This window comes from Manacus candei, unplaced genomic scaffold (assembly GCF_025592945.1).
Source record: "Manacus candei isolate 608988 ecotype Guabito, Panama unplaced genomic scaffold, ASM2559294v1 h1tg000083l, whole genome shotgun sequence".
Taxonomy (NCBI): domain Eukaryota; kingdom Metazoa; phylum Chordata; class Aves; order Passeriformes; family Pipridae; genus Manacus; species Manacus candei.
In genome coordinates this window covers 467590-487328 of record NW_026138131.1, presented here as the reverse complement: position 1 = coordinate 487328, position 19739 = coordinate 467590, and the positions used below count along the sequence as shown (strand labels likewise).

At 38.3% G+C, this 19739-nt stretch overlaps 1 protein-coding gene across 2 annotated transcripts in view; it reads left to right on the top strand.

The window, feature by feature from the left end:
• The first annotated feature begins 412 nt into the window (after window positions 1–412).
• The window catches only part of LOC127481902 (dystrophin), a 481077-nt gene continuing 461750 nt past the window's right edge, over window positions 413–19739 (top strand). The window contains exon 1 of one of the 2 annotated variants that reach the window (XM_051811717.1): window positions 413–550. In XM_051811717.1, the coding sequence (XP_051667677.1) occupies window positions 454–550 (97 nt within the window). In that variant the 5' untranslated portion in view covers window positions 413–453. The remainder of the gene's footprint in view (window positions 551–19739) is intronic. The other variant, XM_051811720.1, reaches the window with a different exon arrangement.

The following is a 19739-nucleotide window of genomic DNA, read 5'->3' as shown; positions in this document are numbered from 1 at the left end:
TGGACAGAAATCAGCAAACGTTTAGCTGGAGCGTGCATAATTCAAGCGTGCACGAAGAGCTGTGCTTTCTGAAGAGACAAAATGCAAGAATAAAAGAAAAAAATCTTCAAACATTCACATCAGCCTTAGAGGACAATACAAGCAGCAGGATTTGAAAGAGATTTGCAGATGCACTCTCTTTAGGCAGGGAGAATTCTCATTAAATGCAAGATGCTTCTGTGGCTTGTGGGCTTGCACGGAGGTAGAGGTTTGCAAGACTGACGTATCAGATAAAGTCAGAGTGGTTACCACACCGACGGTGTAGCAGCTGCATAATAAATGATGGAGAGAATCATGTTAGGCATGCCCACCTAACCTAACTTGAATCATGCGAAAGGGGAGCTGCTGGAATTCAAATAGACTTTCTGGTTCCCAGCAGTCGGCAGTAATAGAATGCTTTCAGGAAGATGACAGATGCAGGGGAAAGATGCTGTTTTGCACTATCTTGATTTGTTACGGCAGCCAACTTATTGGCATGATGGAGTGACAAGAAAAGCAGCTGGCATGGAAGGTAGGATTATCAAAGCTATTGCATCATTATGAATGTAATTAGAAACTGACCATGACAAAGCATATGCTAGAATGAGCTGTCGCCGATGGCAGAGGATTTGTTGCTGAGGTCTTGAAACTCTGAAAACAACATTCCTCGTGCAAAATGGATTTTGCAGTTTCATTTATGCTTGTGTTACTCTTTCTTTGCTGCTCGCCTCCAAGCTCGGGAAATTGCTTGCTTGAAAGAGAGTGTCGTGCTAGGATGAGACTGAAGAATAAAGTCTTTTCTAAGTCTGTGAAGCCTCAGGTAGATAGGAACAAACAAATGTGAAACAAGACTAGGAGAAGCTCTCTCGGATTCAGTAGCAAGCTCTGACCTATAGGTATATTGAGGAATCCCAAGGATATGAAGGTGCATGTACTGAATGTTTCGGTATAATGAAAAGATATTATTGCAGGTCCCTGCTTTACAGTTAGTTTTTATGACAGGTTTTATTCCCCATCAGTTTTTAGCTCTTGACATTTATCCGGTTGTTCAGTATTATATAAAGAAAATACATCAATATCTCCTGCAGGGTTTCTCAACAACTTCAGCATCTGTTTCAGCTATTGAACTGTATTCACGTTTTGCCAACTTGATGCCTACCCAGCTGGTCTATCATTTCTCGCTTGATTACTGTTCTTAATTTCTCTGTATCAGCTTGTTTCAGACAGGATTTTGAAAGCTGTTAATGAGAAATGACAGTAACTGCTAAACTGTTGAGAACTGGAGTATTCTCTTATTTTTGAAACATCAGAGAGCATTTTTGTGTGCATTTTATTAAATTCATGTTATGTGTTGTACTGTGAGGTTTTCATATAATAATTAAATTTAGCTGTGAATACTTTGAACTAGATGGATCACAAGCATAACTTTCAACTGACTATTTTGAGAGAGTTTGAGAAATTGTACAGGTGTTTGCTTTGGTGTAGGTATTGTCTTAATATTTGTTCCTTCCTCCTGTTCACCTCTCCCCCCACAACATACATACCCTCTCTCAGAGTGAACAGTCATTAAGTGTATACTGTACATATTGAAATATATTTTATCACCACTAGGGTGAAACTGCTAAGCAGCTCTGAACAGGTGATTTGAACAGGTTTAAAACAGACGTCAGCTCTATCAGAGTGGATCACCCTCGATGTGAGAAGTATTGCTTTCTAAATGTAAGGCATTCTCTTTCCTTCCTATTTGCAGGTTTAACAACCTCTCAAACACTGCTCGATAGCTCACAGGTGATGATTATGTTAACTTATTTGGATCATTTGGCTTTACAAAATTATTTATTTTATGTAAACTTTATTCTTCATTAGGTCTATATTTTTTTCCAAGGAGATGATCAAGAAATCTCTTGTCACACTGGATATTCACTTTTCTGAATTTATCTTAAATTACTTTGTTGGCTGTACTCTATGTTGTCTTGTCAAAAGGGAATCAGGCTATTAAACACTAAATGTTGCTGAGTGAAGCTGTTACAGTTTTAGAAAGATAGATGTTTCTAGATATGCAGCAGTGAACCAGCCTTTAGAAAGTTTGAAGGTAAAGATCAGTAAAACTGATATACTGTTTCCTAGTTTGAACATTTCCCTGCTTTGATCATCTCTGTGAGGCATTTTAAATTATTTTGTAACTGCCAGAAAGGGAGATGTACTTACTAACGGAGAGGATCACTGTGGGGTATGTATAGCCAAAAATAGTTCTATAGTTTTGATGACAGTAAAAAAAAATATTATTCCATTTCATGGAAGTTCAGTTAAATTTAACAATAATTTGTTGTTGTTGATCAATGAAACCATAGAGAGAATAACCCCTATAAGCAGCTTAAGTGCCATTCTCCTTTTCAGGGTAGTAGTAAAACTGTTTTATATTGCATATATGATATTTATACTCCTGAAGCTGCTAGTCTCTTTTCTCAAGAGTGCTTGCTGGAAATCATCATACAGTAGTTACTTAAAATGGCCTTTTCCCTGTGATGCCAGAAATTGTAACTGCATGCTGTCTGTGGTCATCATCCAACTGACAAGTGATTTTATAGTTTGTTTCTGGTTTATCTCTAGTATTTGGTTTTAGCTTTCTCTTTCACTGATGAAGTAAGACGACACTAGGTGGAGCTAGCTGTTGATTATAAATAGAACCACAGTAATACAGGCCTGTCTAATGAGCAAGCCCCTGTCTATAACGATTATTAATAAAAATAACAATTTTAAATGTTAAGAATTGAGTTGAAACTTAGCCATGAGAGTCTAGATCTGGTGAGACTAGAAGAAACCATTTCTTCATTTCCCTTGCCTTTTATTATCTTAAAAGCTTGTAGTCAAATATGAAAAATAATAATAAGGAAAAAACTTCTACATTCAATAAAGAGGTCTGGGAAGAAAAAAAGTGGAAATAGAAAAAGAAAAGAGAATCAGCAATAAGAGGCAGTAGATGTTTCCACTGTAGATACATGCAGATATCCAGTTGTGTATGTACATCTTTAGTCTGATGCACATAGATTTTCTCTCGTCCTTACATTTAAATCCTCTTTCCAGTCTGTCTTCCTGAGGTAATTTATAGAGCTGACATCTTTCACTTTATATTTAGATATGGGACCGATGTTTTCAAACCTCTTCTTGGGAGGGTGATCTGAAAGGTGTGCAAGGGCAAAGAAAGTTGTCACTCACATGTTGGCCAGAGATAATTAAGAAAAATGTGAAAGAATATTTACTGACTGAGATGGGATCTGATTGTATGTGCTCCTTCACATGATTCCAGTTATTAATCCTAGTCAAGAATAAGAAATCTGTAGTCCTAGGCAGTGTGACAACATATGAAAAATACACTCAGTTCCACACAGATTTACTGATACGTACCTTAGATATGGTGCATATATTAATTCAGCAAAGAAAAGACAGAAATCAGGATATATGCTGATACTTAGGTACAGGAACTGGAGAGTAAAAAACAGGGAATAAATAAGAAATATGAGATGAGTACAAGGTAAGGGACAGGCAAACACAGAGATTAAGGATATGGGCTTGGGGCAGACTGGCAGAACAATTCCCATCAACCTCTGTTGATTGAAGCACCTGCAGGTTCAATCAGTGTCTTGTTCTTATAGCAGTAAAAGGGAATTAGGGTAGGGAGATACTCAAGTCAGTGATAAAAACTTGCACAAGAGGGAAATGACAGCAGCCTGATGCTCCAGGAGTAACAAAATCTAGAAGCCTGCAGACTGACCTTTTTGAATGTTAGGAACTTAAAACTTTAGTACTGACATGGTTAGAATAGTCCTGTTCTACACAAAACCAAATTGTGTATGGACACAATGGAGGAGTCTTGCAGGAAAGCAGTGCTGCATTGTCAGCCTTAAAAGACCTTTTTGATTATGAGCTCAATAGCACAAGCATGAGAGGTGATCAGCTATGGTGGAGACAAAGTTTATTAGTTTTACAAATCATTTAATATTTTATTGAGGCTAGACCATGATTAATTGTTAATATTTTTTTATTTTAATGGATAGTCTCAACCAGAAACCAGGCTTTTAAAATATTTTATGGTGTCAGTACTTCCATATCTGCTTCTATACAGTTTTGTCAACCAGTACCCTAAGACTCTTGCTTTAAATGACCTCATCCTGCTGTGTCCTGAATGTTCCTCTGACAACAGCAAGATATGTGTAGTGTAGCAGCTCTTGCCTTTCTGATGCTAGTCACCTGCTGCTTCACTCAGTTTGTGGTTCCTCCTGAACAAGGTCAAAATTATAGTTAAGAAATACTCACAGTGTGGGGAAGTGTCTGACAATCTTGGGTAAGGGTCATGAGGAGCTCAGCCAGATAAAAAGGAGATGTACTCCTCCTTCTCTCTATCATTAAAATCCGTCCATTTTAAAATCCACTAGAATGAGGAAGAAGACAGGAGGAGAGAAAACAGCACATAAGGTGGGAATGAAGGATCTTCAGGTGTTCCGTGAGATGGTCATTTGATGAGTAAATGGTATTCACCTTGAAAAAAAGCATAAGGAAAGGCACACATAGGAGTCAAGTTATCCAAGGGATATTACTGAGCATTTGGTTATGTACTGCCAGAAAATTCTACAAAGATATATTACTTATATGCAAAATATGTTAATAAATTAAGTCTATTAGCAAATAAGAAAATATTTTTGTCCTTCAAAAGCCAGAATTCAAATTCTGTGGGTTATTAATTTATTCTTACTGTGTAACATAATTAAAATTGCTAAAAGTTTGGGGGCATTATATTTGATAATAAATGCTGAAGGATATCCTTTCTCTTCATCCCAGATAGGAACTGTTGGGTTTTTTTCTCAAAATATTAAACCACTTGTCCCTGAAATCATATTTTAACTTCTATAGGAAATGTTGAGATTTCCAGGAGCTGCTGGTTGTTGCTAAGTACCATGTTAAATTTCTGTATAATACTCAAAGGAGTAAAGGTCAGGGGAAAGATGATCTATCTGAACTACCCAGACACAACTAGTTGCTGTCTTTTGTTCAGAAAGGCATCTAGAGAAATGTTAGAGAATTTTCTGAAGGCTGGTATTTTCTTGCTTCACCTTCTCACTCTGGAAAAATAAGACCAGAATATTACTGTGTTTGCATTGGAAATAACAAGAAATCCTTCAGCTTCCTGCTCCACTGAATCTCACAGCCCATCTCCTTGGTGACAACACCAAGCCGAGCGGCGCAGTTGATACGGCTGAAGGACAGGATGCCTTCCAGAGGGATGTGGACAAGCTCAAGAAGTGGGCTCATGGGAACCTGGTGTGGTCCAGCAAAGCCAAATGTGCCTGGGTCAACTGTCAGTCCAGGCTGGGGGATGAACAGATCGAGAGCAACCCTGCCAAGAGGGCCTTGGGGGTGCTGTTGGATGAGAGGCTGGGCATAACCTGGCAATGTTCACTCACAGCCCAGAAAGCCAATTGTATCCTGGGCCATAACAAAAGCAGCATGGCCAGCAGGTTGAGGGAGGTGATTCTCCCCCTCTATTTTGCCCTTGTGACACCCCACTTGGAGTACAGGGTATAGGTCTGGGGCCCCCACACAAAAAAGACATGGGCCTATTGGAGCAGGTCCAGAGGAGGTCCATGAAGATGATCCAAGGGTTGAAGCACCTTTCCTACAAGGACAGGCTGAGAGAGTTGGGATTGTTCAGCCAGGAGAGGAGAAGACACTGGGGAGGCCATATAGAAGCCTTTCAGTACTTAAAGGGGCCTTACAAGACGGCTGGAGAGAAACATTTGACAAGGCTATGTAAGTGATAGGACAAGAGGGAATGGTTTTAAACTAAAGGAGGGAATGTTTAGATTAAATATAAGAAAGGAGTTTTTTACAGTGAGGGTGGTAAAACACGGGAACAGGTTTTCCAGAAAGGTGGTGGATGTCCCATCCTTGGCAACATTCGAGGTTGAGTTGGACAGGACTCTAAACAACCTGATCTAGTTGAAGATATGGCAGGGAGGTTAGAATAGATGACCTTAAAAGGTCCCTTCCAACTCAAACTATTCTGTGATTCCTTAAACTGCAAAGTATGGCTGGTCTTGCATCTTCTCTCTGTCACTAGTTCCAGAATGTCCAAGAGATTCTCTGCAGCACTGAGGTTATGAGTGCAGTACTTGTGAAGTCCTTGCAGAAATGTCCCGACCATGATAGACCAAGTGATAGAATCATGACAGAGGGGGAGCTAAAATGGAGAGATGAAAGAAGGGAAATCACGACTGTACTAGAAATAGAAGAATGGAAGTAACAATAATTTTGCCTGCATCTTTTTTTTAAACTTCTTATTTATGGTCTGAGCATCTGTTCATCAGAGTAAGGATGCAAGATACACCTGTTCACAAAAATCAGGAATCTCCATCTGCACTGCAGTTTCTTTAGCTTTTGTTATCTTTAGAATGTATCTTAGTCTTAAAAAAAGGAAAAACAGTGAAGTAAATCAAGATTAGTCACACAGTTTTTTTCATTATTATCCTCGAGTTACCCAGCTGAATGTTTTACATTACAACGCCATTCTTTACAAGGTGTCTCTTCCATTTACATATCCCTGAAGATACTGCACACAGCGCAACCAGGACTTTGACTTGCTTGATCATACAGAAACTGAAGATACTGAAATGGTCCAAGACATACTTTTGGGGTTGACCAATGCTTAAAAAGACTCTTCTTTTTTTTTTTTTTTTCCTTCCACTCTCTTCCCTCTTCCCATGACTTGCCACAACTGAGGAAAAAGAAAGATCAGAAAAAGTTAAAGCAAAATTTGTACAAAAATTAAGCTACTTGAAACTCGTGTTTTCTTAACCCATACCTAGTTTCACCTTCACCTTTTTTTAGTGTCCTTCTGATGCTTAGGAATAAAAAGCATGCGGAATTCCTTTTATAGGGTCAACTTCTTTTAACATTCACTTCTGATCACTTATATTGATCTGTTTCCCTGAAATTTAAAAGCCACACTAAATAAAACCACCCCATGCTGTTTTCTGTAGACTTACTTTTTATGAGCAGCCTGCTATCTTTTTATAGCTATTATGCAGGTCACGTTTACTTTTGCAACAAATAAAGCACAAATACTTGCAAAAAGTTCATAATTTTCTCTTTTTTTATATAACAAAATTCATTGATGTATTCCCACAGTATGCTCATATTTAACACATCTTTATTTCCTCTTAGTACAAAATACGATTAATAGTGGGAATTCCCCTGTAAGATAGATGTTAATGGTCCCAAATGGTACTTAACAAATATCCCTGGGTACAAAGACAACTTTTTCAAATGACAAGCTGGAATTTCAATGATTTGTTTAAATGAAGGTTTTTGTCAAAAAACAGACTTTTCACTTTGCAGTCTCGGGCTGCTTTTCTTTTGGTGTTGGTAAGGCAACTGATGTCTTCATCAGTGCATCCTTCATCAACCTTACCTGTTGTCTTCAGTAATTATTGCAGGCCCTTAATTGTAACTGGGTCAAGTTTGGTGACAAGGCAGAAAAGTAAAGGTGTTAAACAACTGCATATGTATGGAAAATGTTATATCTATATTTTTCTGAGCCATAATGGGAAGAATCTTTTAAGATGCATGATTTGGTGAAATAGTTTTGGTGCCATTGAAATATTTAGTGAGTGAAGTTTGATGTTAAGATAATTAAGAAATTTAGGATGTTTATGGTTCAATGTCTGTGATGACTCTCAAACTAATAGTAAAATTACTGACTTCTCATTTCTTAGTGACCTTGTTTTAGACTACTGAAAGGCACAAGGGATTTTTATCTTACGAATGAATTTGGTACTTAGCAAAAACAGCAAAATGAATTGCTAGTCCAGTTGATTCTGTAATTAAATCTTTGTATGCATGTGTCTCTTCAGATACTTCTGCAGAAGCCAAGAAGAAAAAGTATGTTACAGATTTTGGTAAATCCCGGTAACTAATTATATTTATTCCCAGGTTGTGTTACTTTTTAAAACTTCAGAAATAATGAGGATTAGGTAAGCGATTAGGTATGATGCAATCTGAACAAAGATCAAACAACTACTAAGACAGTTTAGGGTTATGAGGAGATTCTCAGGCTACTAATTTAAGGATGTAATGAGAAGGCAGGAATTCAAAATTCTTGACATACCTGGGATCCATATGCAAAGTAAAACCAGCACCATCATATGCCCTCAGAATGTGCAAGGTCAAATATGATTTGCTTCATTTACAGAACCTAGTCTTCTGTTAAGTACTTTTTGCAAGTTAAAAATGCTTTAAGCAGTAATACCTCATTGTCTGTCATAATATCTAATCCTACACTTTTCTTACAGGCACTGTTTGTTAAACTATGTGAGCCTAAATGTGACTTTGAATCATCAGCATTAGCCAGTTGTTAGTGCAGATAATAAAGGTCCTGTAACTGGAGGGAAATGGTATGCTACTGAAGAGTACCAATTACAGTTATTCCTCTGGCAATAAGCAAATGAATTTTTCCTTAACGAGTCCTTAGTGAAACTGGTATTTAGTATGAGATTCTGTGTGACCTGGCTGACCCATCAAATAAACAGCAGCCCAAGCAGCTCTGTCAGGCTACATGTATCTCGCAGTTCTATAAATCTGCCTAAACCTAGGGAACAGAACACTTATTAATTTATTATTATTTAATGTGAACGCTTTATTATTTATTTTGTGATATCAGTGTATGTGGCAAGTGATAAAGCGTAGAGAAAGGGGACTTCTTTGCTCTAGGGAGCAATATGTAATCAACGTGAAAGGTCTGCTTTGTATCCTGAAAACCAGTCACAGAATGATGGCTGTAAGCCTTGGCCAGTTGTGAAGCTATTATATACCCCAAGCAGAAATGGAATTGCATTTTGTGGCCTTGTTACTGAGACACAACTTGAGGATTTTACACTGAATGATAATTGTATTGCGCAGAGACAAACCACCCATTGATGATTCTGAGACATCATGGAAACGCAGAGGTACCGTATCAGTCGTGTGTGAGCCAGAGATAGGCATGTTATTGGGAATCCTCCACAGCCTGTACATCAATAGAAACACTGAAACTGAGAGTGAGAAGATACATCTACACTGAAAGACAGAAAATATGAGCTAGTCAATTAGATGTGGGAAACACAGAGGTGTCAGTTCAGAGGACTAACTTATTCTGCTATTGTTTCATGTAACTTATTGGTATCTGCCAGGTCAATAATAGAGAGAATAGCTTTTGCCTGAGCAAACAACCATCTCAAAACAGTTGTAAGCATTATTATAATTCAGGAGAGAAAACCCAAGGTATGTGGTTTGTGTTGCAGAGTAGTTTTCTGGAGTTGTAGAAATATGAGAAAACACAATGAAACCATTGAGGAGAGGTGTATCAATGCTGAAATTGTCAGTCTTATTTCTTTCTCTGGGATTTTATTAGGTCTCAGTTGCCTCAAGTTAGTTTAAAGGAAAAATAAATCCATATTAATAGTGCTGGACAGAGCTGCATTGACAAGATGGGAAAAGAAAGTCTGTGTGCCCCCAGCATAAGTATGGGACTGGGAAGCATTAGGCTCACCCACATCAGCACTCTCCCAGATGCAGAGGCAGAGAGAGAACAACAGAGAGACGTTTTGAGGGTGCCGATGCCTCTTTTCTAAAGGGCTGTATTTGGTACAGGTGGTGAGGTTGATGGACTCCAGAGGAAGGGCTGTGGACTTCATGAGAAAAGGCCAGGGACTGTCCTCTGGATGATACATCTGATTCCAGCCAGCTCCAGTGGATCCACTGCAGGGCACAGCCGAGTCCCACAGCCTAGATGGTGGTGCCTCAGGAAAAGCCTGTTTAAGAAAGGAAGAGACACTGCCCTACAGCAACTGAGGGGAAAACACTCTGAAACACCAAGGTCAGAGAAGGAGGGGAGGAGGTGCTCCAGGTACTGGAGCAGAGATTCCTCTTCAGCCCTTGGAGCAGTCCATGTAGGATACCATGTCAGAGCACGTGGATGTGCCCTAAAGTAAGTTGCAGCCTGTGAAGAGCCTACACAGGAGTGGATAGTTCCTTAAGAGCAGCAACCTATGGGAGGACCCAAGTTGGATCAGGGGAAAAGTGTGAAGAGGATGGAGCAGCAGAGAGGAGTTGTTATGGACTGAGCACAGTCCCCATTGACTAACACCCTGTGTCCCGCATAGTGAGAATGATGAGGAAGGAGTTGGGAGTGAAGTAGAGCCTGGGGAAAGAAGGGACATGGGGAGCAGGCAATTTCAATCATTTTGTCTTTGTTTTTGTTTTTGTTTTTTTTCTGTCCAAATCTACATTAATTTGCAATAATTTAAATAAATTTTCTCCAAGTTCACTCTGTCTTGTCCATGACAGTAACTGTTAAGTCATCTCTCTGTCTTTATCTTAACACAAGAATTTGCATCCTATTTTCTCCTCCTGTTCTGCTATGGCTGGGTGGGTGTCTGGCTGCTGGCCAAGGTCGACCTACCACAGTGAGATCAGACAGGATTATTCCAGCTGATCTTTCCAAATTGACAGGACATAATGACTCATGTTTGGTAATTTTAAGGGATAACGAATATTAGAATGGATGGGTGTGAACCACAGATGATATTTGGTAAAACAAGAAAGTATGTAAAATTAAACCTCCCTCTGTTTGAAGCAATGAGTCATTATAGAGATATTTATCCTGGACTTGCCCTAAAAAGGCAGATTAAAATATGCAAAAGGCAGTATTAGTAGTTTAAAGCTGCTGTCAGTTGTGCACACCTGAGATAAGATTAAGAGCATGAGGAATTATATTTGAGCAACATCAAGAGTGCCTTGCTTTGCTAATGTTTTTGTGTACTAGAGAGGGATTGTATGTATCAGAATTTTTCCTTGGCTGTCCTCATAATACATGATCAAAACTTGAGTTTAACCAATTCCAAAAATGTTTCTTTACTTTTAACTACTTAAAAAAGAAAGAGATATGGTGCTGTGGTTGTGACAGGTTACTCATTCAAAAGGGTTAAAAAAAAAGAGAAAGTTTTATTAAAAAGATATGCCATAAAAATAATGACAAAAAACATAGGTTATGTCCTTAAAAAAGATGCTACTCAAATGGGTGTCTGTGGCATTTCACAACACATTGCTTGTACAGATGTTATCTGTTCATAGTGGAGTTTGGAGGGGAAAAAGAGAAGCTATTACAGCATTTGAGTTGTTTCATCATTCTGAGATAATCAGTGAAGGAAAAATAGTTTGTGTCTTCAAGTTGAGAAAGTGTCAAGAACTGTCATATTGTGCTGAAATCAGATTGGGGAAGAGCAAGTTGTCATTTCTGGGATGTTGGAAGCTGTCTGAAGTAACAGGCTGTATTCTGGAGGTTGGATTCCTCTTCTGCCATTGCTAACATAATCTAAGTTTGAACCAATGCACTTGTTCAGTAGAAGTGTTGTCTGTAAAAGGAAGGTTGTAAGCTTGAAGAGTGAGTGGAGGTGAGATGGAGTCTGCTCAGAGGTATGTTATGTTAGGAGCCACTTTGGAGCACCCAGCTGGAGTCTTGTGTCAATGACATCTCAAGACAAACTCGTTTAAACTTGAAAAGAAAATGAAAGATGTACGGGGGGCATTGCTTCAGCACCATCTTATTCATTATTGATTTCAAGCCTGTGACTTAGAATTAAAAAGCTTTGTTTCCCACTGTTGGCCATCTGAGCTTCAGACATTGACAAACTAACAGCACCAGTCTCCTTTCTCTGTGGAAAACTGCTGGAGTTCCAAGATTTCACTGAAAAATAGGAAAGGCCTCATTTTAATCATTGGAGTTGTAGACCTTCAAAAGGAAGTCTTAACAGAAATGTAAAGGAGTTGGGAAATGTAAGGAGCCACAAATCTTTTGTTGGGAGAAAGGCAGTTTTTGTTATTTATTTTTATTTATTTGTTGGTCTTTGGACTGTAGAGCAAGTCACTAGGGGTTTTGGTCCACTTCTTGTCAAAATTTGTGAGGGGGTTGTCATTTCTGGCTTCTTTATGCATGAGTTAAAGAACAGGGTTAGACAACATCAAGCTGAATGTTAGGGTTGAGTGGAGACACTCATGGAAATCTGACTTTTCTTGGATATCTCTCCTATCTTCAGTAAAATGGAGTTGGGAAGGATGTAGCAAACTGGTTAGGAAGGACAGGGTTCATGTCTTCATCTATTGCTTCTGGAGGTCAGTCAAAGCATATTTATGGAAGCCTGGCAGTACTTTCTCTCTTTGTAACCAAAAAACTGAAATTACCCCAACCCATTACTGGAATAAAATGTTCATCTTCATTGCAGATGCATTTTTAGATTAGATTTTGATGTTTCTTTCCACATTCTGGCATGGTACTTTGCACCTGTAAGTAATTTGTCTTGCTAATAGTACTTGCAAGTAGTCTGGAATAGTCCAAATCCTTGTAGTAAGTAATGATCTCCATTGTTCAAGAACAATGTGAAAGATTTGTAGTGAATTATTACAAAACTTAAAAATTCAGTAAGAGAAGGCCCATCTATACTTGAATCAGAAATAATTTCATTAATTACATTCTCACATTATTGTAGTTTCCTAAACTTTGACTTGTTCTTTCAGATTTTTTGATACTATATTCCTACCAGGTTGTGGTATTGAACACTTTGATTGCTAATATTGATACTACTACTATTTCAAGAGTAGTGTAGGGCTTTAAAGACCTTCTTGGTTAAACCAGAACAGGTCTGAAGCAGTGAGATTTTTTTTTTCCTGGCAGAAGAAGTAAGGGTGGAGTAGACACACCTAAAAATAAAAAGGTTTTATTTCTTTTTGTAATCAGCAGTTGAAAAACAACAAGTCCCTTAAGAGTAGAGAGGGAGAGAAAAGTTACTTGAGTCTAAATAACACATCAAAGAACACTTTCTTGTGTATTTTTAGAAAATGTCTGTTTTTCTCCATGCATTTCAAGTGATTCACAGAATGGTGCTCCATGGTGCGTGCGTTCAGCTCAGAGAAAAAAAAATGAAGATTTGAGCCCTCAAAGATTTGCTCCTTTGTAATCCTATTTACAGTCATTTAAGATCAAGTCTGAAGTTTAATATTAAAGGAAATGTTGTTAACCCTGGAAAGTAAACAGCATGAGAGTAATTGAGCTTTTCCCCCTCCAGAGAGTGGATAAGAAGAGAGAGAAAAACCTTGCATAAAATAATTAAGAGAACTAATTGTTTCCTTTTTACCTACTCAAGTATTTTATTCTGTGTTTCTGAACACAGAGCATTACATGTCCTCCAGGGGAACAGTCCTCAGAATTCAGGTTTTATAGTGTTGGGAAACACTGCATGATTATATATGGGGAGTTGAACTGAGAAAGAATATCAACAGGAAGCCATTCCTAGACAGGGAGATGCTGCACCACACTGAAACACGTGCATATGATTGCTGAAAACGTTACAGAGCACTGTATACAGAGCACTCTATGAAGCAGCCTTGCCTCTCATGCTCAGAGTCTGAAGGTCACAAGGTGCATCACTGGAAAACTGTGCTCTCTGCTAAGGTCTGTCTGGGAGAATAAAAGAGATTGGGGTTTACAGGGGAAGAGCCCCCATCCCAAATTTCATCCCGGGTTGTCACCTTGCTTGGCTGTAACTTAACAGTGTTAGAACTATTAAGTTCACGTCCTACATCCTCTGTCTCAAAGATTTATAGACATGACTGGTGGAATACTTGGCTTTTTCCAGTGAATTAATGTTATAATGAGTATGATAGGACAAGTAGGCTTCTTCCTTTATCAGGTCTCCAGGAATACAAGAAAAAGAATATATCCAGGGAAACTGAAAAGCAGTTCCCAGAGAAAGGAGAACCATTCTTAACCTTAGGAACACTTTCTTTCTAGGGCTTGTTTAACATAGTTATTTAATGGTCCCATGGTCTTTATAAAATTATTAAATTAAATCAGTTTTCTTTATTTTGATACAATTATCTTATGTTTTAATTTTATTAATCATTGCTTAACATTTTTTAAAGTAATGTATTTCTTTTGTTCTTGTCTTTCTTATTATTTTCTTTTCACCTATTTTTAATTTTTAATATTTACAATTTGCTACATCTTCCATGCACTTTGACTCCTCTTTTTTGTTTTATGCATTGTATTTTATGATGCCTGTAGGTAATATTCAAGATTGAAGGTGCCAGCACTTAATAATTACATTAAATTTAATGCATATCATTCTCCAGAGATGTAAAAGAAATTGTTTGGCAGTTGAAGCTCTCAGGTAAAAACTAAAGTGACATACATATTTCATGCATCACATCAACCTGTTTTGCATGCCACTATCATCCTGCCTGAAGTTGTGCAAGATCAGATTCAAACCATGCAAAACAAACAGGACAGGTATGTTGCTGCCACTTTGAACTGTGTGTATCACATTGACTCTTCTGTCAGATATGCTTAAACTGAAAAATAACCAGTGTATGTGGTCTTGGTCACCTCCCAGCCTTACTCAATAGCTGTGGTAGTGTTTAACATTATGTAAAATTGACCAGTCTCTACAGCCCACCCACTTTGTTATTAATATAATTGTTGAAAATCAATCATTCCTTAGATCTTGGATTTATTTCAGGTTTGTGTAATTTCTATTGCATACTGAACCACCTTCTCCTGCTCATCAGCCCTTGCCACAGTTGCTGGAAACCTGGTTAGAATTACCCCTCCAAGAGGACCCTCTCTAGCAAAGACAGCTCTCTCTAGCTCAGCATATTCTTTGACCCTCCAGTATTTTGAGCTTTCTTGGATGTTGTCACATATAGAAGTAGTCATTTTATTATGAATTCTCAAGTTACAAAGATCAGTTTTTAAAAAGAGAACAAAGGTTTCCTTGGATTTATATTCCCTAAGACTTAGTGGGGGGTTTTTTCCCTACATTTGGAGGATGCCTTGTCTACTTCTGTGTAGATACTTTTAGTACAACTGGGGAACTTGTGGGTCATTGTGGCATATTCTCCCAGCTTAATCTGCTGTTACTTATGCTAATGAAGCTTGGGGCTCCGGGTTTTTGCTTCTGCAGCAGAAGCAAAAAGTGACTTTATCCACTTCACCTGTGATGCTCTTTAAGTACATTTTGATTTTCCAGTGATGTAGCCCCAGAAATCTGCGAGTTAGACTATCTCAATCTCCTCCTAGGATCATGGATTTACAGCCTCCAATTTATTCTCCTCATGTGAAGTTCTGTGAAGCTTGTCTAAACTTGCTAGAAGAGTAGAAATTTCTCTTTTATAGAATCATAGAATGCTTTGGGTTGGAAGGGACCTTGAAGATCATCTAGTTCCAACTGTCCTACTATGGACAAAGACACCTTCCACTAGATCAGATTGTTCAAAGCCCAATACAACACGACCTTAAACACTTCCAGGGATGTGTAGGCTTTTATGGAAATGTTGGGAATATGGGGAAACTGAAATAAAGAAACATTAATACATACAAAGCTATTATATGTACATGTATTCCCTCTTCTAATGAGACAGTTGTATTTCATATTATGTCAGAATTTCATCTCTGAAGGACTCTCGGTGATTTGCAATCATGGGTGAATTTTGAACGTAACGATACAGAGATGGGTAGGAACGTTATAATCCCTGTTCTAGAAATGGAAACAGCATAAGGAAGTTCAATAAGCCAGTGAAGAAAGCCAGAGAAACAGAATTTCTGTCTGGTTTTGTATTTTCTCATGTCCTTCTAGAATATTGAATTAAAAAGGGAGAGAGGAAAGATCTGGAAAGTCTGCTGCTTCTCTGCTACTCCATATACCTTTGCTGACCCTGTGAATACAAACTGGCTAGAGCCTTACTAATTTGTTTAGCTTTTGCCTGTGCTTGGGTTGCATTAATGTAGCTAATTTCTGCTAAGTTTAGATAAAGCCTCTTGTCTTCACCTTCATTCTTCTAAAGTGATGCAGTGAGAGATGCCAAGTTCCTGCAAGCTAAAGGCAATCGAAACCTAGGGCTTTCTGCAGTCTGGTTTTTGCTCCAACTTTTGCATCCTCTGAATTAAAGGATATGCTCAACCCTCTAAGTAAAACCTTTCAATCTTTTGTTAGAGCTCCACACATTATACTCTGAGTTTTGACAAAGAACAGTTTAAGGTTTAATCTTGATTGGCCTTTCACAAGTACATAGAAACCTTCAGGGTCCCCAGGCAGAGTCATGTTCTTTCCCTGTTTTCTCTCTCTTCCCAGTTTTTTCTGAGACTTGAATTTTGCATGGTTGTTGTCATTGAAAGCAGGGACAGAGGTGCTATTTGTCTTCTCCTACTCAAAACAGCAGGAGAGCAGATGTTAGTAGGAATGGTGCTAATAATCTGCAATAGGCATGGCAGTATGTCTAGCAGGAAAGATCCCTGGCTGACCATGTTTTCCACTGCTGTAGGGCACAACTACAGTGTGCAGTGAAGAGAGCCATGCCAACTCCAAATGAGCCAAATCTGGAACTGGAAACTCTTTATGGCTGTGTTGCACAGGAGGATGGTGAAGTTGCCAGGCCTGCAGACTCCTGAAACATGCTGCATCTTAAGGATTTATCATATGATCAAAGGAAATGGGATATGTGTGTGTGGAATCCCAAGAGAGCACTCTGGAAAATTCATCAAAACTTATGTGTGTGTGTGTGTGTGTGTGTGTGTGTGTGTGTGTGTGTGTGTGTGTGTGTGTGTACCACAGGTTCACAAACAAACAGATACTGCCAACCAACTATATTCATAGTACTCTCTAACCATTTCCTCTAGAATTCTGTAAATGTGGTAACCTTGTAATGATTTCAAATTAGTTTGAGGGTAAAAAATTAACTGGAAAACCATTATCACAAGACTAATGATAAACACAATCTCCAATGCAATATACTTCTTGATTTCTGCTGTTGCCTTTAAGTTGAAAGTAAATAAAAGTGACTCCCTTTAAGCCCAGTTTCTCCTCAAATTGGCAACATTCACAAATACAGGAACAGAACTGAATGTGTTTATGGCAGTCATGATAATTATGGAACATAAGATTAACCTAGCCAGGAAAGATAAATATCTTGGTACTCGTTGCAGTGATAAAATGACTTTGGAATGCAGCCTGACAGAGTGGCAGATTAAATTTGATTTTTCTAGCTATACATAGCTCACAACAGGCCTCTGTAATATTTGTTGAGTCTAAATGTCCTGAGAACCTTGTGTTGTCTTTGTAGCATGGGTAGTTATTCTCTTATAATATTTTATGGGAAAAGGCAATACTTTTAATGCTGAAAATAGGTAAAAATCTTTTAAAGATGTTGGAAAAGAGAAAGAGACTTGCTTGAACTGTAGAACACGGTTTTTGTCTTAAGTGTGAATTAGACCTTTCACAAAGGCCATGTGTTCCACGTCTACCTGTCTAAATAATTGAGTTGCATTGATACTGTATAACAGGCTCTCTTTTAGAAAAAAAGCACATACAGTTCTTCTAAGGGGGAAGATCAGATTTTTCTGAGCTGTGGTTGACTACCAAAAATACAGGCTGGATGTATATAATTTGTGAAGAAAAATACTGTTATCTTCTCCCTAAATTGCGGGTTAAATAAGATGATATGATGGTGGAGAAGACAGAACAGTTACTAAATAGTTGCTGGTCTGGGTTCTCTGTTTCACCAAAGTATTATTGACAAATATCTGCTCTCAGTTTCCAGTGATGTCCTCTGTACATGGAGGGAAGTTTCACAGTGATGTTTATTCATTTTCTTAACTAAATAAAATAGGTTCCACTTCAAGGGATGCCTTCAGTAATTTGAGTAAGTTCTGGTCTCTTTGCTTCGAGTCATCAGTGTCCAGTCACCAACATTCGCAGAGAATCTCTGACGCTGAAATTGTGTTCTGTAGTACACTCTTCGCTTTTCTTCTTAGCTGAGGCACACAGATCTGAATTATAAGTGCAAGAAGGGGGCTCACAGCAGCACTGTGTTCTTTTCCTGAGCTCTGTCAGCCTCTTTCTGTGTAAGGCAGAGAATTTAAGACCAGGGATAACCCTTAGATCATTCCGCCTGACCTCCTATTAAAACCAGATCATTACATTTTACATACATACCACATGGTTGATCTCAGTAACTTCTGTTTGGCTGAAGTGTAGCTCTCGGAAAGACACCCAGAAAGACAGCAACAAACACAATGTGCATTACTGCTCTTGGCAGTGTGGTTGCACTGGTTAATCACCCTTTCTAAACAAATATGCCTTTCATAGCTGAAACCTTGCCTCAGTCAGCTGGCACACTGTCACTACAAAACTTCTCATTCTTAATTTTTAGCTTGACTTTGCTTGGCTTCATCTGTTCATTGACTTTGTCAATTGATGTGTTGGTTGAGGACTGTGATTTCTGCAGGTTCTTGGCCAACATTTTTCTGCGATCTCTCCATGGGTACGTTTCCCAAGTGTCTTCACTTCATAAATGTGTATTTCCCTGGTTCCATCCATTTACAGTGGATTACTTCTCCTCCTCTTGCATTCATTGTGTGTCAGCTACACAATGAGCAGTGCCTTACACTTCCTCTTCAGCTGTGCATAAATGCACTACTCTGCTGCTCTTGAACTTGGCCCTGTGGTGGCATACCAACACTTCTAATTATAATAAAATTAAAGACCTCGTATTTGAGACATGCTTTTGTAACCGGTACTTGAAAGTAATTTTTCATCAAGAAACTGTGACCTGTAACTGATTGAAGTGATTAGAAACAACTCCTTTCAATGGCTGTGTTTTCTTTTGAGGGGAGAATGGAAGGGTTTATGACGACAGAAAATCTAAATCATCCTATTCCCTAATGAGGGTTACAATTCCTAAAAGGACAAACAAATGTTAGTTTCAGAAAGTTACGTTTGAGATGTGGGTCTTAGATTAACATCCCAGTTGTGTTCCTGGCCTCCTCCAGCTGTCTGCACGTCAACCTAAGGCTTCCTCCACCTTTTGAGCTATAACCAATTTATTATGCTTTTGAACTCCATTCATGCACACATAGACAAATCTGACAAATCTCTTATACTGGGATTTTTCATCATTTTATACATTGCACATTGCTTATTTAATTTCTTACTGATACAACTCATTGTAGAAGAATGGCTTTTTGAAATAGTTTCCTTCAGCTCTAGAAGATGATCTGAAGCTCTGTGTGTGTTCATTCACTACTGATGGCCACTGCGTGCTCTGCATTTTTCTTTCAGTTCATTGTTTCTCTCACATCACAATGGAAAGTGAAAGATGGGAGGTGTGTGGGTGGTCTGGTTTGGACATAGATTTGAGTCATAAATCTTTAAGCTTATTTTAGCATCCTAGCATACATGTTTCAAGTAGGTAAATGTATTAACAGAGTTTTATTAGTAATTAACAAATATTTTATCAACAATTAAAAGCCTTCCTTACTGTTGCTATAACACACAGCTTTGTTGACTAGTGCTTATTCTAATGATTGGGCACTAAATTTAAGAAGAAGACTGGTAACTTATTTCACTTATTTTTGAGAGCTTAGGGACTACTAAAGTTTACTCTAGATTGCACTATTGTTTTCCTTCTCTTAGAATGTGTTTTGATGCTGGATACTGCCTTGAACAGACTTTGGAGACCAAATTTACTCGCTGCTGCTCAGAGTTCAGTAAAACTCCTGAGTATATGAAAACTGTATGTGTACCCTGAGCTTTAAGTGCATATTTTTATTTTTTTTTTAAGAAGAAATCCTTGTACTGAGG